The sequence below is a fragment of the Paramacrobiotus metropolitanus genome, unplaced genomic scaffold (genome assembly GCF_019649055.1).
Source record: "Paramacrobiotus metropolitanus isolate TYO unplaced genomic scaffold, Prichtersi_v1.0 Parri_scaffold0000002, whole genome shotgun sequence".
Classification (NCBI taxonomy): Eukaryota; Metazoa; Tardigrada; class Eutardigrada; order Parachela; family Macrobiotidae; genus Paramacrobiotus; species Paramacrobiotus metropolitanus.
In genome coordinates, this window is record NW_026570222.1 from 2,239,064 (window position 1) to 2,255,957 (window position 16,894).

Sequence of the window (16,894 nt, forward strand, 5' to 3'; positions counted from 1 at the left end):
GTTTGCGACTTTCTTAGTGACATCACTACCAGCAGCAGAGGGCTCGTCCTCACTTGCAGGGATGCAGGTTCAATACGCTTGACCGTTCTCCGGGTAGCCGTGCGTCATGGGTTGCCGGTGTTTGCTTTTCGGGAAATTGTGCCTGTCCATCTACTGCAACAACTGTTTCTCCTCTGGTTCCGCTATGGGGTACCCCATTCTTGCGGCTAGCCGTAAAACCGCAACCGTACCATCTTCGTTGAAATCTGCTAACTCGTCAACTGCAAAATATTTAGGTAATAAATTTTTTTAAGATCTTTCAAACAAGAACCAATATGTCAGGAGATAATTAATTTACTTTCTGCGTACAAAATCCAAAAACGAATTCACATTTCTTAGCGAGAAGATAAATTTGAACTTACTTTTACCGTCAAAGCGAAGATTCCCGGCCAAATCATCGGGATGATCCGTCAATCCCATATCAAACTCCAAATCTTCTCGAGCTTGGTCTTCGTCCGCAGCGTCCCAGGACTCTTTGGTTGTTCCACTTTTCATACCCAATTGAGTAGCGCGGATTCGCGCCTGTAGGCCGGCTTCCCTGGCTGCTTTCGGGATCCCGAGTAGACAATGGCACACATTCAGAATACTCTTTTATCTGCTCCATCAGTTTGTCCCATTCTTCCCATTCCTCCTCAGTGCCGGTGATTCGCACATGACGTTCGTTAAATTTTGTTGAATTCCGACGAACCAAAGCTTTCAGGCTCTGAATCTCTTTGAAAAGAACGGGACTTGCATCCACCAGTAAGTCCCCCGCGTCGTTTCTTATCCGCTCGCGACTGAGCAGCACAACCTCGCACCAAGCGTCGTGGCTGTCCTTCACGCTATGGCTGTAGGGATTAACCTCCACAACGTTTCGCAGCTTCTTGAGCGTATCTTCGTTGGGTGGCTGTGGCCTGCGGGATGGCCTGTCTTTACTCTGGTCGTCATCAGCATTAGGCCGTTTCTTCCCTTTAGGCTTCCGATACGCATTGTTTACAGCGTACTGCTTAGCCACTGTGGAACGGATGGCCGCTTGTAAACTACTGGTAGTTTCGTTAGCTTCAGTATCAGCTGGCTTGCCAGCGGAAAGCAGGAACCCTGCGCAGGTAAACCGTTGGTGCTGATGGGATTAACACGGAAGGCACTAAGCTACTGCTCGTGCCTGCAGCTTCGATCTGAACCTGTCCGCTCATGGCCGGTTACCACCAGCAGTTATCCCGATAAGAAAGACAAATTCAGGAGATCCTAATTTAAAGCCGAAACTCAACTTTTAGGATAGACTAACAAAACTTTTATTCAAAAAACCGAAAACAGTGGTTCAATTAAAACTTGAAGTATTGCAGCAGTACCACGTGGTTTGGAATTTTGCTATTGGCGGTGGGCAGCCTCGATCTAACTCAGAATGTTGACCCACCAATAAAAATCGCGGAAACACGAAGTTTGTAAGTACCTGGGCGTCGCTTAGACCCGTTACAAGGTACGCCCATGTTCGTAACGGTTTTCGTCGACGCCCACCGACAGACATCGAGCAAAAAGCGACTTACATCGAAGCCCAGCCAATTGGGACTTGAAACGCCTATTTCTCGTTTCGATGTAAGTCGCAGATGCTCGATGTAAGTCCGCGTTTTGACTCTGCGCATCCTCTGGACTATTGGCGATGAAGATGGCGCAGCAATTGTGGCAAAGAATATTATTCCTGTGTCGAATAAGGATTCGGTGGAAACTGTCCAGCCGGCATTCGGGTCCCTTAAGCGCCCAGTTGAGGCGGCGGCTGAGGAAGACAGCGAGAAGTGTGAAAGCGCTAGAAAACGGCAGGCCAGCCTGCTTGATCCAGAATCAGCTGCACGTGGTATGGAGTGGAAAGACAATGAAATCTTGCGTAAGTGAGGATGAACGTGTTCGAAAATGTTTAAATATAAGCAACGCGGCCAATGGCATGCAGATGCAGAAGAGCTATATGAATAAAACGACAGCACCAAGACCAAGTGGTAAGTTAGATTTGCACCAAATAATCCAGTATTTTGGTATTAATTTAAATATATAGAACGGTAAAAACATAATTTCTTGTCATAGACGCGCTTAGATCCATCCCCATTTGATGACCTACCTGCAGATTTACGTCGTCGAAATTCCCTAGTGGCTACACGAACAAATGTGTGCATGTTTAAAACGGCCAAATCCCGGATCGTTGTCTTCATTGGGCAAAGCATCCCTGATCCAGTCGGCGGAAGAGTTGCGATTCAGCCGTTTGTCGAAGTGGAGCGCCCACGCGATGGTAGCATCCTTTTTCGGCTTATTCCGATCAGGCCTTTTCTCGTTTCACTGTGGAAACTGCAAATAGTTTCCTTAACTTCTCGACAAGAAGCGCATCCCGTGTTCCTTTTTCATCGTCACGGTTTTACAGATAGGCTTGTGGATGTTTTGTTCTGGCTGCAAATCGTGGAAGTTCGATGGGGACCAGGCCAGACCAAGCTACACGACAGTATTACCAATGAGGTGATACGCTCACTGGAACGGCTGGACGCGCAACCTCAACCACAGCCGCTGATTAAGGCAGCACCACGCCCATCAGTACCACCGCCGATCATCATATCGGTGCAGTCCAGTGTAGTTCAAAACGTTGCGCCGGCAGTTAACCATTTCCCGTCGCCTGGGACCACCAGACCGCTACCACTGTGCCCACAAACTGTTATGGTTTCCCGGCACTCTTTGCCGCCAATCTTCATTCGGCCCAGTACCGGGATTGTGCCCACAGGAGGACCAGCGACAGCCAATCAGTTTCGGTGACACGGTATTCTGCATTCCCTCTGACCCGACCGCTCAATCCGGTAGTGTCTACCGGATCAGGTAATCATCAGTCACCAGGAAACAACGGCGGCACCGGACAAAATACTAGCCTTTCCAATATTCGGCCAACCATCAGCCGCCCACTGACCACTGAGTCCCGTTTATGGTCTTTTTACTACTGGACTCAATACGAATTCAAAACAAGTCAAACACCGGGTCAAATTATCGCCTTAACCATTAGGCCACGCGGCCAACAGACTTGTAGTTACAAAAAATTAAATAATATGGGGCTGCGAAGTAGTGCTATCTCATAATCGCATGTTGACTGTATGTCAATAGAAGTACTGCACATACTCTACAAGCGTGTGTCAAAATAATGGTATAATATAGATAAAAAATATATGTCTCCGTCAAATTTGTTTAATTTTCTCTGAAATAAATTTTAACCATTAGCAAAATGAATTTTAACCTTAACCATTAGGCCACGCGGCCATTGTATACGTTCAGAGACCACTCAATCGAAGCACTGCTACAATGTGAACTGTAATCAGCTATTGAACTATGCTTATATTCATTTCCGGTGCTCGCTGTTCAGCGTTGGGGAACTGCGCCAGATACGTCATCATGCTCTGATCGTCAGTGTGGGGGTTGATCATGTCCTCCGGGCTGAGCAGCTGTGGCACACCAAACCATTTCTCCGCCAGGGTCATTGCCACAGTTGCACTGTGTTCTGCATCAGACGGCGCCCAGTTCTGCCAGTCCTCGCAGAGATCTAACAAAGACAAGGCAGTTAAAGCGAGTATTAAGGCGAAATGGCGTGCTTGGGGTACTCCGTAACGATTTTTGAAAAAATTACCATTGATACAGTAACACGTAAGCTACAGGATGGCGTATCGGAAATAACAATCGGCCGTCTCCACTTAAAACAGTGAATTTTTTTCAACAACCGGTGGGTGAAAGAAAACAGTGAATTAAACCTGCCTTGATGCAGTTGTTTCTCTGTTCAGTAAAAGCTGCCGCTGTTTAGTAGCTTTGTTATTTACACAGATGACCACTGTAAGTACACAGATGACCACTCCCGGTCGTCCATATGCGGGCTAGCTGGCCAGTGGCCACTCTTGTATACCCGGTCACCGCACCAAACGAAAAACCACCATAACCAGTAAAAAGGTGCCTACCTACTGGACTGCCGGACAATAGCAGTACAAAAAATATATCATGCAAATAAGTACATACAACAAGGTCAAAGGGAATGTCAAAGTACTCGTACCTGCTTTCATGGCGTTGACTAGCGCGTCAAACACCATGCCGTCCGCCCAGTCGGAACTGAAATTACTAATCGACAAATTCGGCACTTTTTTGTTAATCCACGTAAGGAGACGCTGTTTGGGCGTACGTTTCTTCTCCTGCCCTTCACTATCCGCATCGCCTTCCCAGTTCGGCTTGGACAGGGAATAATGCGATATCAAATTCCACATTAATACTAAAATTTGATCTGGTCTCCCGTCAAGGATGTCACTACAATCTACACAAAATACAGCAGTCAATTGTCAATGTAGCGTAACACTGTCAGTCGATGCTAGATTGTCGGAAACTGCTCGAGAATCTTATGATGGATAACTGGCAATTTCATATAAGTTACTGTTGACGAACACTTTTCCCGCCAACACCATATAAGAAAGTGTTAAAACGACGAGACAATTACGTCTATTAACACCCTGTTTTACCGTACCAATAACTCCGAGATCCACGCCTTCCTCCTCGAGAAATGCCAGGGCTAGTCTGATATTCGCCAATTTTTTGGAGCGTATCACAGCCTTTTCTGTGTGTTGTGGTAAAGAGCGGCCGCTAATGACTTTCAGTAGAGCAATAAGGCGGTGCCCGTCACTAAAGTCCTTCTCTAGATCATTCACACACAGTTGCACCTTCTTCAGCTGCTCATTGGCCCAACGCACAAAGGTTTTCTTTTGATAAAACTTCCACATGGGAGACGGGAACGACTGAGTGGTTCGGCTTCCCTTTTGCTCCAGCTCCTGTGTTCGACGACGGTCCATCTCGCGTTCACTCCGCAGTTCGTCAACCTGACTCTGCAACTTCTGCATGGCGTCAGTCATCTGGTCCCTCTCTTGTTTGGTAGTCTGGAGCAACTTGGAGAGGCGAGTAACTTCCGCCGCGGACTGGTCTCGCTCTTGGCTGGCTTTTCGGAGCTGCTCATCGTGCACTGAACAGAGCGCCCGTAGGGAAGCGGCTTCACCAGACGTCTGCTGTTGCTTGCTGGTTTTGGAGGCCAGTTCCTGCTCCAGTAGCGTTATACGGTGCTGGGATTCCGCGTCCACTTTGAGCCGGTCGCGTTTGGCTTCCTCCAGTTGCTCTTGAGCATGATCGCGGGCGGTTCGGAACTCGCCACTCTCTTTGCGCAGAGTTTCAATCTGCTCTTCGCAAGCCGCAATCTTCTGTTCCAGATCCCGCCTGTCGACGGTATCATGGCTCGGCTCTATATCCGTCTGACACTGGACACAGGTTTTTTCCTTACTCAATCCGTCAAGCTTCTGTTTCAGAAGACCTTCATTCAGCAGTCCTTCATTCTCCACACTCCGCTTACCGATGTCGTCCTGAAATTAAAATTTTCATTTCAAAAACTTTTTTTGAAGGAATATGCTTACGGCTTTGCACAGTGTATTAAATATTTTTGTAAACGGTATCACCGACTACTACTTTGTTTATTTCGTATACACTCTGTATTTCGTATGATGTGGTGACTTGATAGCATATCACATAAAAACTTGTTAGCTGCATACACGTACTATAAGACGAGGTTTGCAGATGAGTTCTAACAACTCCCGGGTCATAATCGATGGTTGTTCACTAGAAAACTTTTGGAGAATCTCTTCGGGGGACATTGTAGGCACTCGCTGATAAAATGCCGAATATGGCGATTGTTTGCCAGTTTTCAAGAAGCGCAAAACTGCCGTTCTATATTCCGCTACCAATATCTGATCATCAAAAACTCCGGTGTGATGTGGCTCATGGTCGATGCGGGTGGCTGCGTCTTCCAGCAACGGCGTATCAGTTGATACGCGAACCGGCTCCTCACTATCGCAACTGGCGTTGGATACGGAGGAATTCATACTTCCGTATGCAGTTGCTGCGGTCGAAAAAAGTTCTCCTTCAACGGCATCTGCATCTTGGGCAGCAGTTTGAAAAAATCCCCGCAGCTCAGCGTACTTCGGCTCTTCATCGTATTTCAAACTTTGGATGGATCTGAAGAAATTCATAATCTCAACAGGGGCGCTAGTAGGGAAGGTCACACGGAAGAAGTCATCTTGACTGGCTATAAACCTGAAAATTCCAGTAACATCAAATCAAATCCGTATACATACTTGTACAGACCGTAAAATCGCAACAGCATCAAGAAATCACCACATACCCTATTTTCAAATTGTGCACAACAGCGGCATCCTCACAGCGCGACCATGGCAGTGCTCCAGTGAGCCATTTGACCAGATTAAATCCCAGTATCTGCATATCACCTCGCCGAGATGGAACTAGAAAAACATCAGCCTACTGTAGTGGCAAATTTGAATATTAAACTTACAGCTTACACAAAAAGTGTTTAGTGGTCCCTGCATCTATATGCCGCTGGCCATTTGTACAAGTACCGACTAAATTATTTTAACTTCTGGAGATAGCATTCCCTTACCCGCTCTCTTGTGAGCATCACAACTGGTCAGCTCAAGAGTTCCGGCCAGTGGAGCATCCGGCTTTTCAGCATAGGAAATGTGCTTGTTATCGTCCATAAACCGTTTGACCATTCCGAAATCAATCAGATACACTTGCAAAGCGTCCGCGGGACTGAGACCAGTCATCAGATTGGTGGCCTTCAAATCCGCATGCGCATATCCCTGATTATGGATATATTCCAGCGTATCCAACTGCAAAAATAGTGCAAAAAAAGTTGTCAGAGGAGAAACTTCGCAAACACAAAAGTGTACAATACAAATCGTACAATACAAATGTACAATGCAATACAATACAATACAAAAGTGTATCGTACAATACAAAAGTATAATACAATACAAAAGTACACAATCTTAAATAAAACCACCGCAAAAGAATGTTTTAAGGGTTCTCGTACCAGCTGTAAGGCCAACAATATCACGCATTTCCGTGAAAGCATTCCGTGACGTTCATCCAAAATCTGCTGAACGCTCCGGTCTAAACGGGGTAAAATAAGCCATCGCAAATTTTTCCCACGGACTTCCACAACACCACTAGAAATGTATTCCATGATGCCGACAGATTTGATGCTGCGTTCACGCCGGAATGTAGCAACTGTAAATTCCATCGCGATATGTGAGAACAACCATTGGTATCCCATTATTCATTACAAGACGCCGATAACCGGTCGTTTCTAATTACTTTTAAACTAATTTCCTATATATTCGTTTATCATACAAGCGATGCCACTCCTTAATCAATAAGCCCTTAATTGTGCTGATGCAGCTTATGACTAGCAGATAAAAGCTTACTTGACTCAGGTTTCGCAACTGCCCTGTAGAAAGCCTCCTCATTACGCGATACATCATCCACCCGATTCTAAAGCAGCAAAAACCTGCAAATATGTCATATCTAATGTTGCTGCATCGCCAGTACCAGTTTCAGGACATATTTCGCCGCTCCATCTGCAACTGATCCGGTTGTCATGTCGGAAACTATAAAATACCGAAATTACAGATTGGCTGTCGTTAACAAAAGGACAATGTATTTCCAACTGTGTATCCAAGTAGTCAAGAAGAACCGTGCTCACCTAGATACACATCCGCAAAGCATCCCTGCCTAACAGCAGATCCCGTACGCCAAGTTTTATTTCCCGGTTTGTCCTCGATGATGTGTCCATCCTCCAGCCGTTCATCTTGTTCACATCCACGAGCCGTAGTACCTAAGCCACATGTTCTTTAATGATTTTTTTTATCAAACTAGCGCACTTTCAGTGCTTCCGATTTGTATACAACAGAAAAGGAAAAAAGTTGGCAAGCAACACTAAGCTTTTGTTTTGTTGCATATTTCGTCCTGAAACAACCGCCAATTACTTGCCTACGATCCCAGCAGCTGATTGTGCTAATCCGACCGATCTGGATGCGCACTCGGATCCCGGTAGATTACTGAGATGACACTCAAAAGGAAATGTTGCAACGGGAGAAAGCGAATTCTGGATAAATGCTGAGATTTGAGCAGGGTCCAGAGATATACTTGTATCACTTGCTGAGCAGGGTAACACCACCTGCAGTTACAGTTTAATCAGCATAGATTATCTTTCGCACAAGGGCAGACATTACGTTCGAAAGAGGCATGCGTAGTTTTATGTAACATCGGTTCTGGTGAAAAGTATGCACTACGTAAACAACAGGACGGATCATAGAAAATCGTTACGGAATTTTGGGATTCATATTTGTTTGGACAACTAGTAATCAGCTTATAAATTCAGCTCTTTTACATAGAATACTTTACAAGATAACGCTCAACAGCACTAACCTGCCCGTTATCATCTGCATCTACGAGGCCCGTGACGGGCGTTGTGGTGTCTGAATCGACCGGCTTGATTCGCAGACGTCGTTTCACAGGGCTGTGCGCCACGGGGGAAGGGCGTTTGAATGAAGTATCGTCCAAATGTGAGTCGATGTTTTTCTTACTACGCAGCGAATATTTACTGGTAGATCTCTTCTCTTCGCTATTTGCGACCGACTACCAAAAAACAAACACATCCAGTAAAATTCAAGTTTTTAATGGGCGGTGCGGGAAAAAGTTTAACGCAGACAATGCTCTCATATAAGAACCCCACCCGTGTCAGCTGCGAGACAAACGACGACACTGTATCCGGACGCTTGCGTTTTTTCGTCGCAGCAGAACTAGACGGGATTGAAGAGCTAGACAGGACCGACGAGCCAGACGGAAACGCCGAGTTTCCGGGGACGCGCGGGTCGACACTGTACCATTTTCGCGTCGGCTGCCGCATGTCCTCCGTAGCCGACACTGGCACAGCACCCCGCTCACAATCTCTCAAAGTCCATGGTGACTTCTTCCAAGGGCCCATTATGCCATCGTCATCGCATCGTTGGAATATCATAAAGCGCTGTGGCATAAAACCTTGAGGCAAAATTATCAGGTGATTAATTAACGATAACCTTGGTTAATCGGACACCAGCAGGTAACCACCGTTGGTTATACCATCTAAAAAATTGTCGACGAAGCGTAGCCTTATAACGTAGATATGGCTTGAAAACATTGGTAGCTTTAACTCACTAATATAGCAAAGTCGAGCATTATTACCCTTTTCGTAGTCCGCCTTCTCCAAGCCATCACTCCATGCTGCACAAGGATATTGATAGTTATTTCCTGTCTTGCCTAACAAGTGGTTCTTGCAGGCATCACGATTCCATCCCCACGCAACCTTTCCACGTTTGCCGCAATAGGGGCATTGATAAAAGTAATGCCCATCTTTGTACAGACGCCATTTGAGCAATTCTGCTTTTGAAAGGTTTGCCTGCAACAAAATTGCCCGGCTGACACTGACAGCGATTAACCAAGTTTTAAGGGACTAGACAATACCCTGGATTTCTTGCTGCTGTTGCTGATGTCAACAGATTTCTTGCGGATGACTTTCCGGTTGCCTGTTGGTACGGGAGACTTGCTGCTGTTGTTCCGTTTTCTCTGTTTAGACTGACGCTTTCCGATACCATCATTATCCTCGGGACTCGCCGGGTGGTGTCCCACACGGGGCGATGATCTAGTAACCTGGTCAAATTTTACGCCATCGGCGACATTCAGGATGGACGTGCCGTATTCCATAACACCCGCGTCGGCTCCAGGTGAAGCGTTACTCGAAATTCGACGATTAGTGGCCATATTTTCAACGTTATTGTTACCGTAATGTTATGATATAGTAAAAAAACCATTGACGGTCATTTTATTCGTTCATTTCTGTCCAGAAAGAGTTTAAAAGGCAAACTGTTACAGACTACAGTACAGAATGTGAGACAGGAAAAAAGAGAGGGAGTGTGCACAAAAGCAAGAGAGAGTGTGATACTGCAAGTGCAAGACAGACAAAGAAAGCAGAGGGAAACAGCTCTTTATCACCTACCCTACAGGGGGCTTACGAACTCAGTACGTAGTGCTCACCAGGTCCGCTGCCCGATTATTGCACTTTCAGGTTCACATTACTGTTACAGTAAGGGTATAACGGTGCTCCAAATTCAGAAAATTCTTAATATTTGTAGAAGATGTGATTAAAAAATGTTTTCATCTGCTGTGGTCAATTGGGCGTGGCCAATCAAAAAATTAAAGTGTACAGTTCGAATCTGTTCGATAGTTCTGTGCGGCGGCACTGGCGTCTGGTAACGCGCGGCTAACGGGAAAATTGCTCCTCGTAGACCTAACGCTATAACGAACCGCGCCCACAGCCAATGAGCAGTTTCTTAGCCAACGAATCGTAATTACCTACAGAATTAGAAGGAACATTGCAAAAATGTACTAGTACTATGCAGAACTTATCGGTAGCGGCTATACAAAAAGTTAATGTGCAATATAAAACTTTTAATCAAAGCTTCAGTTCTCTTTTTTATTTATATAAAATAATTTTACGTTTTGGTTTCTGCTAATTACGTTTTTGCTGAATTTCATTAAAGATTTTGATATCGATGGACAGTTTCATCAAGAATAAAGTCGTGTCATTATATGTAAACTGATGTCGTGGCAGTCGTGCTTTTCATGTAAATGAAATAGCTTACGCCACAAGATTTGTTCAATGGTTTTTAAAATTAAACACCGATGTACAAAAAAATCAAAAAGTTAAAGATCGCAACAAAAAAATGCATTTTTGTTGCAAAAATAAAATGGCATACAAAAACCAGAAATTCTAAGCTACTTCTCATAACTGTAAAAAAAATACAGAAATTATACGAAATACAAAATTCTAAGCTACTTCTCATAACCGCCCCATCAGGATGTACAGTACTACAAATTTTACATCAAGTTGTACAGGATGTACATGTACATAATAAGGTACATGTACTAAGGATGTACATCAAGGTGTACTACTGGATGTACATTAGGTTGTACTACAGGGTGTGCTGCAGAGCGTTTATTTAATAACAAACGATATCTTAATGTAATTAAAATTAAAGGGAAATACTAAAATTTAAAATAACAAATATTGTTACATATGTATTAAATATACATGAGAAAAAAATTAATATAAGAAATTACTACATATACAAAAACTTTCGGCACTACTCTATACGTTTTTAAGATAGGAAGTTATCGTTAACCCCGACATGCACAGTTTTCTGGTGCGTTTTAATGTAGGCTAACCTTTCAGTACGACTGTAGTATGCTGCCCTGCAATGCTACAAAAAAACCTCATCATAAATTTAAGACGCCACAAATTTATTTGTGGATTTCGCAAACAAACTTTTTAGAATGTAGCATTTAGGATTGCTAACTTACCCGTACCGGCAAAGCGGAATTGTTTAGGTAACGTTGAAGATATAACTAAAACGCAATTTTTACAAACATAATCTGGACAAGCTAAAAAAAATTTTACTTTTAAAAGATAATTAATAATACAGAAACTAATTGTGCGATGATGCATATAACAATAATGTACTCCGTACCAGAAACTTTGCTCATGCCCTAAAAACGCAGTACCGAAGTTTTTGTAGTGGTTTTTCATGTTAATTTTTATCTCGTGTTTTCTTTAATATAGATATGACAGTACTTATTATTTCAAATTTTAGCATTGATATATTTAAATAAATGAACGTCCTGTAGCACATCCTGTAGTACATCGTGATGTACATCCTGCAGTACAGCCTGAAGTACATCCTGTAGTACAACCTGATGTAAAACCTGTAGTACACCCTGATGTACAGTCTGCAGTGCTCCCTGTTGGGAAAGGCTACGAGAAATAGCTTTGAATTTCTGTATTTTGCCACTATTTGCATTTGTAAACTAGTTTTTTGTGACAAAATACTTGTTTTTATTGTGAACAATAAAATTGTTTATTTTTTTCAATTTTAAAAACGGTCGAGTGAATTTTGTGACCCAGTAAAAGTTATCAATAACTTGTTATTTACAAGGAAAGAACGACGACAACAAGACTTCCAGTCAAATAATTCAGTAACAACATGAACAGGAGTAGTGAAATTCAGCGATACCGTTATCGACGGTAAAAAACGTGAAAATGAATCTTTCTTGTAAGGAAAACGAAAAATCTGACGCTGGGATTTAAAAAGGTTTAATATCGCATGTACGGTTACTTTTAAATGCTATGGCTTTGTAATGATTTGAATCGGAGAAAATTTCTCTCAAGTTCTGTGTGCAATTAGGATTCGTTGGCTAAGGAACTGCTCATTGGCTGTGGGTGGGGTTCGTTGTAGCGTTAGGTCTACGAGGAGCAATTTTCCCGTTAGCCGCGCGTGGCACTGGTATAGTTGGTCAGGCAAAATGCCCCACAATTTATTAAATTTGTGGGCCACAAATACGAAAAGCGTCTGCCGACTACTGCCTAGTAGAAGAAGATGAACGGTTGGAGTCCCACCAGTAGTTTTTTTATTTTCGTCATTATATAGTATCGAAACACATTTTGTCGAAACTGGACACGATGCGAAAAATTATCGGCGTAACCATTAGGCCACGCGGGCATTGTATACATTCAGGGACCAATCAATCGAAGCACTGCTACGATGTAAAATGTAATGAGCTATTAAACTATGGCTATATCCATTTCCGGTACAAAGCGTTTACACTGGACCGAAAAGTTCCGAACAGTCCGCGCTTTCGCTTCTTATGTTCCACTAGCTGTTCCAGAGAACGTGCTTTCTCATTCAGTAGCTCGTACTCCCGTGTGCCGACAAGAGTCGGGTGCGTAGCATGGTGAGCTAACCCGGCCTTGATGAGGTACAAATTGAGATTGCTGAACATTAAAGGGAACTAAGGTAAGTACAAAGAAAGTATTAATTGATTAATTTCTTGGATCCAAATATAAATATTGAAAACGAAAGACAAACGTCGTACTCGTTGCCATTTCACCCTGCTCAGAATTTCTCCGTCTCCGGCAGTGCCCAACAGCTGGAAAAATATCGGTCTACCAACAAGATTCGTTTGTAACCATTTTAGGGACGGGGGAGTGTGTGCTACTACAGCAAGCCGGACTCGAAGCTGAGAATCTGTAACAGAGATTAAGTGTTTTGAAACATTGATTATCAGTGTACTAGCCACTAGGAGCTTTCCATATTCCTGTGCATTTTTATTTCGATGGCGACTGCCTATCACACTTTTACTACTGTTCAGATTTTTCTGTCAAACAATGCTGTGGATTTTTCTATTTTTAATCTGATTTTAAGGTTTACACAAAAAGCACCTTAACAACGGCGTTACAACGCGTAATGGTACAAATAACCAAATAAAGTAAGTAACATTTACGAAGTAATTTAAAATTAATATTAGCAGTAGACATTAGGTACAGTACTACTTTACGAAATAGGTAAATCACTAATCAGTGACTAATCACAGTGCCTTCACACCCACTGTCATCTACCGGTTCTGTGACTCCAAGGGGTCCGAATTATGGGAATGTGGTCAACAAAAAGGATCCCATTGTCATCCACATTTTTAACTCTTCCGTGCAATGATATATTAGACATAAAAAATCCAGGAGGGATGTTTTTTGCATCGGTAAATTTCGTCACCTAAATAAAAGAGGTAGCTGGTAGCAGAATTAGATTCATATTATTTTCATAGTGACATATTTCGAGTATCAGCGCAGCTCCAAACTCAGCGGGCCTTACAATTCGGACACTGCGGGCAATAACAATCAGCCCAGCAACTCCAATTCCCGCAATGCCCCACTACACAGACAACAGAAGCACTTATTTATTAATGGTCTTAAAGGAGATAATTACGCGCTATCCGTCAATATTACGCCAAGACTGCAAGGGAATCATGAGAAGCAATAACAAAATCGTCAATCATGCAATCATACGCGTACCCGAACATACTGGATATTCCGATCAATAAGCTTAGAGAACTCATCAACACTCATGGAAAATCTTTGCAGGCGCACCTTGATCCGTGCTGCAATAAAGTTTTTATAAAACTTTTTAGAAGAAAGAATATCTGCTACTAGTTACTCGTAGTCGTACTCAACATAAAATGATGGTAGATCCTTACAAGGTAAACTGTAAACAACACCTAAAATTTGCCAACACTGACAATATTTATGGTTCACTGTAAACTTTACAGTGTAAACTGTAAAGTGTCCAGTTAATTTTAATTTTCTAATTTTAAAGTGCTTCTTATTTCGCTTTTTATTTCCAAATTCTAACGATCAGTGCGAAAATTCAAAAGTAGTTCACTCTATGTACTACTCGTAGTACTCTTATTCTATTAATTTTGTAAATTTTAAAGATGAACAGATTCTGGTGGAGTCTGTCGTGGTGTAGCCGCTCTGTTGGCAGCTGCTTTTACTGAATTTGAGGACACACGTGACGCCACCGGAAATGGCTGTGGATGCTGTGAAGTGTGCCCGTCTCTTTCACAGTGAAGTGAAAGTCCAAAACTCCAAATGCCCTTTTAAACGTTTGTCTTCTTGGCCCAAGAATCTTGGGATCTGTTTTTAACAGTTGTTACTTTACGGATTACACTTCCTACCTCGTTACTTTATTGAAAAATATCTGATTATCTTTAAGAATACTTAATACTGTACTGTTTGTAAGCAGCCGTATACTGCGTATAAATACAGTGTACAGTCAACAGCGGGATCTAACCATAAGTGGGCTTGTTAGTTGTTACCGTTTGCAGTGCATACTGCATAGAGGGCTTCGTTATAAGGCAAAACCAACCTTGAGAACCTGAGCAGCAACGTTTTGCTCCGTAATATTTAAACCGAGCGAAATAATCATGGACATCAAAAGTCCCATTATGGAACAGCTTCCAAATATTCCGCTGGCTGATGAAGATGCCCCTGGTGAAGCTCCATTATTTCGTGCCGAAACGAATGGGTACTGATGAAATTTGATCTTTCAGAGATTCCTGAAGCTGAGGAAGGAGAGGATGGTGTCCAGGAAGAGCACGATGCCCAAAGCGTCATTGACGATGGTAGCAAAAGCGTTGATTCTTTCAGCTTCCAGAACGATGGTACAACAAATAAACAAATAAAATCTAATTACTAATGCACTGCAAATTTAATGTGATAGCTACAAAACATAGACAACATAGAAGTATCCCAGGAATTTCTTTACGGGAATGGCCATATTTGACTGCTTTGTAGATGCAAGTTTGGACGAAGCGGAGGAAAAAGCACGATTGATTGCACAAGTACTGGAACTGCAAAACACTCTTGACGGTATGGAATTGGCTTGACTTAAATACTTTGATTCGTTCCAACTGGACTGAACTAGTATAAAGTAGTATGATATTCTAACTTATATTTTTAAGTAATTCTAGCTGGAGAAGAGTTTTCCAGTAGAGATATTTTTAGTTTAGTTGTTTGGTAATTTTTCTGTGCGATTTTCTTGTGTAACATGTAACATATGTACAGATAACACAGCGAAGTCGAACGCTTCCATTCTCGATCTGTATTGAGTCGACACACTTGTGTAAACTTATTACATTTGTCATTCACCTCTTTTTGTTAGATTTGTCACAAAAAGTGGACAGCGTGAAGGAAGAAAATTTGAAACTGAAGTCGGAGAACCAGGTTCTGGGACAGTATATCGAAAATCTAATGAATGCCAGCAACATTTTCCAGTCGACTTCCCGCAACGTGAAGAAGAAGTAAAAATTCTACAGTCCACTACAATGTTTTCAAATAAATTACCAATCATACTCGTATCGATCACTGCAGTGACTGCACCAGTTCGTCAATACAGATAATCCTACTAATTGTGCAAGCAGAAATTCAAAAATTGAAGTTTTATTTGCGCAGTGCTTCACTGTGCTTGTGTTAAATTGGCTTAAAATCAGTGTGACAATAGGTACTACAGAGTATATCTATATTATCTATATATATATACTGTACTTGCATGCAGATGCAGTAATAGCAGTCAGATTAAAAAGGTTACAATTATATAGATATTATACAATGCAGTACTGTTTGTTAATGCGTACATATCTTCTTTTACTAAATTTTTTGTTTCCTTTCCGTCGTACTCAGATAATTGATTTTGGCAGTTTCTACATATTATGATTGTACAAGGCAGTTTTAATGGTAACCTGGTTTTAATATGTAACCTGGTCGTGTTGTTGTAACTTGTCTTATCCAATTTATCCGCGAGTGCTTTCGCTTTTGCAAACGTAATTCGGTAAGTTTTAGGTGAGTATCTGTAGAGTAAATATCTATTTTAGGCAGAGTATCTATCTCGAAGTTTTTTGGATATGGTTAAGTTTTATGAAGTTGTTATTTCATTCGTAGGTCTCTTAAGGGTCGTCCAAAACCTGCACCATAGTTTCGGCCACGCTCCTGCAGTGGATGGAATGAAGCTAGAATGCCGCTGTTGTTACATTTCTCCCTGGCATGACTTCATGGCGCATGGACATGAAAATTCTTCCTTTCTGTTTTTGCAGTATAGTACTTGCTTTTATCCTTGAATTCGGCTTTCTGATTTTTGTCTAGTCAGTGTGTAGATATATGCTTGGTTTGATATTTCGATTTCTGCTTTATACGTGGTCTCTTATTAATATTTTACAAGGTTGTAAAGTTACTTACTTTATACGTGCGTATACTCGTACAGATGTACAATTGAACATTTATTGCGGCGTTTTGCGCACCTGAACAGCTGATCCTTTCCATTTGAATTTGTAGCAGCGTGAACAATTTCATTGGTGTAGTTACGTATTTAAATTACTCAGTAGGTGAACGAATGGTAATAAATGCTCTGGAATCTGGATTCTTGGTCTCTTAAGTTCTTAACAGCAATACCGTAATTCAAATGGTTCAAAACATTAATATAAGTAATCAAAATGAAAACAGTGTCGACAGCCGCCTAAGAAGGCAGCTACAGTTACGTATTTCTGTCACGGCTCGACATGTTTC

At 42.3% G+C, this 16,894-nt stretch overlaps 4 protein-coding genes across 7 annotated transcripts; 2 read left to right on the forward strand and 2 right to left on the reverse strand.

Annotated features, from left to right (window-relative positions):
- Window positions 1-862: 862 nt before the first annotated feature.
- On the forward strand, window positions 863-3,248 carry LOC129589104 (uncharacterized). The gene is made up of 3 exons (XM_055483639.1): window positions 863-908; window positions 1,637-1,897; window positions 2,423-3,248. The coding sequence occupies exons 1-3, from the start codon at window positions 863-865 to the stop codon at window positions 2,803-2,805; spliced, it is 690 nt and encodes a 229-aa protein (XP_055339614.1). The 3' UTR covers window positions 2,806-3,248.
- On the reverse strand, window positions 3,221-9,849 carry LOC129590475 (uncharacterized). The gene is made up of 15 exons (XM_055485733.1): window positions 9,412-9,849; window positions 9,133-9,346; window positions 8,645-8,949; window positions 8,338-8,547; window positions 7,900-8,086; window positions 7,613-7,744; window positions 7,459-7,517; window positions 7,335-7,401; window positions 6,941-7,137; window positions 6,506-6,737; window positions 6,233-6,350; window positions 5,610-6,144; window positions 4,538-5,417; window positions 4,076-4,330; window positions 3,221-3,577 (listed from the first exon to the last, which is right to left on the reverse strand). Exons 1-15 carry the CDS (start codon window positions 9,706-9,708, stop codon window positions 3,357-3,359), a joined length of 3,909 nt encoding a protein of 1,302 aa, XP_055341708.1. The 5' UTR covers window positions 9,709-9,849; the 3' UTR covers window positions 3,221-3,356.
- Window positions 9,850-12,408: 2,559 nt separating this feature from the next.
- Window positions 12,409-14,264, reverse strand: LOC129590485 (uncharacterized). Of its 4 annotated transcripts, none has more exons than XM_055485745.1 (6): window positions 14,004-14,263; window positions 13,850-13,935; window positions 13,650-13,709; window positions 13,400-13,550; window positions 12,877-13,028; window positions 12,409-12,792 (listed from the first exon to the last, which is right to left on the reverse strand). In XM_055485745.1, the coding sequence occupies exons 1-6, from the start codon at window positions 14,008-14,010 to the stop codon at window positions 12,577-12,579; spliced, it is 672 nt and encodes a 223-aa protein (XP_055341720.1). In that variant the 5' UTR covers window positions 14,011-14,263; the 3' UTR covers window positions 12,409-12,576. The 4 variants fall into 4 exon arrangements, with proteins under 4 accessions (XP_055341720.1, XP_055341728.1, XP_055341736.1 ...); XM_055485753.1 differs by having other exon boundaries at window positions 14,032-14,261; XM_055485761.1 differs by lacking the exon at window positions 13,650-13,709 and having other exon boundaries at window positions 14,004-14,264.
- Window positions 14,265-14,383: 119 nt separating this feature from the next.
- Window positions 14,384-16,741, forward strand: LOC129590510 (short coiled-coil protein A-like). Its single transcript, XM_055485781.1, has 5 exons — window positions 14,384-14,827; window positions 14,887-14,997; window positions 15,131-15,205; window positions 15,498-15,636; window positions 16,274-16,741. The coding sequence occupies exons 1-5, from the start codon at window positions 14,761-14,763 to the stop codon at window positions 16,305-16,307; spliced, it is 426 nt and encodes a 141-aa protein (XP_055341756.1). The 5' UTR covers window positions 14,384-14,760; the 3' UTR covers window positions 16,308-16,741.
- Window positions 16,742-16,894: the final 153 nt, after the last annotated feature.

Coding starts and splice junctions, on each gene's coding strand:
- LOC129589104 (XM_055483639.1), top strand. CDS start 863: ATGGCTGTAGGGATTAACCTCCACAACGTTTCGCAGCTTCTTGAGC. Junction 909..1,636: donor CGTTTCGCAGCTTCTTGAGC/GTATCTTCGTTG, acceptor GCTCGATGTAAG/TCCGCGTTTTGACTCTGCGC. Junction 1,898..2,422: donor GAAAGACAATGAAATCTTGC/GTAAGTGAGGAT, acceptor ACGGTTTTACAG/ATAGGCTTGTGGATGTTTTG.
- LOC129590475 (XM_055485733.1), bottom strand. CDS start 9,708: ATGGCCACTAATCGTCGAATTTCGAGTAACGCTTCACCTGGAGCCGAC. Junction 7,518..7,612: donor CTTTGCGGATGTGTATCTAG/GTGAGCACGGTT, acceptor GGTATTTTATAG/TTTCCGACATGACAACCGGA. Junction 6,145..6,232: donor GTGCACAATTTGAAAATAGG/GTATGTGGTGAT, acceptor TGGAATTTTCAG/GTTTATAGCCAGTCAAGATG.
- LOC129590485 (XM_055485745.1), bottom strand. Junction 13,710..13,849: donor GGAATATCCAGTATGTTCGG/GTACGCGTATGA, acceptor TTGTCTGTGTAG/TGGGGCATTGCGGGAATTGG. Junction 13,551..13,649: donor TTGCCCGCAGTGTCCGAATT/GTAAGGCCCGCT, acceptor TCTTTTATTTAG/GTGACGAAATTTACCGATGC.
- LOC129590510 (XM_055485781.1), top strand. CDS start 14,761: ATGGACATCAAAAGTCCCATTATGGAACAGCTTCCAAATATTCCGCTG. Junction 15,206..15,497: donor ACTGCAAAACACTCTTGACG/GTATGGAATTGG, acceptor TCTTTTTGTTAG/ATTTGTCACAAAAAGTGGAC. Junction 15,637..16,273: donor TCCCGCAACGTGAAGAAGAA/GTAAAAATTCTA, acceptor TTTCATTCGTAG/GTCTCTTAAGGGTCGTCCAA.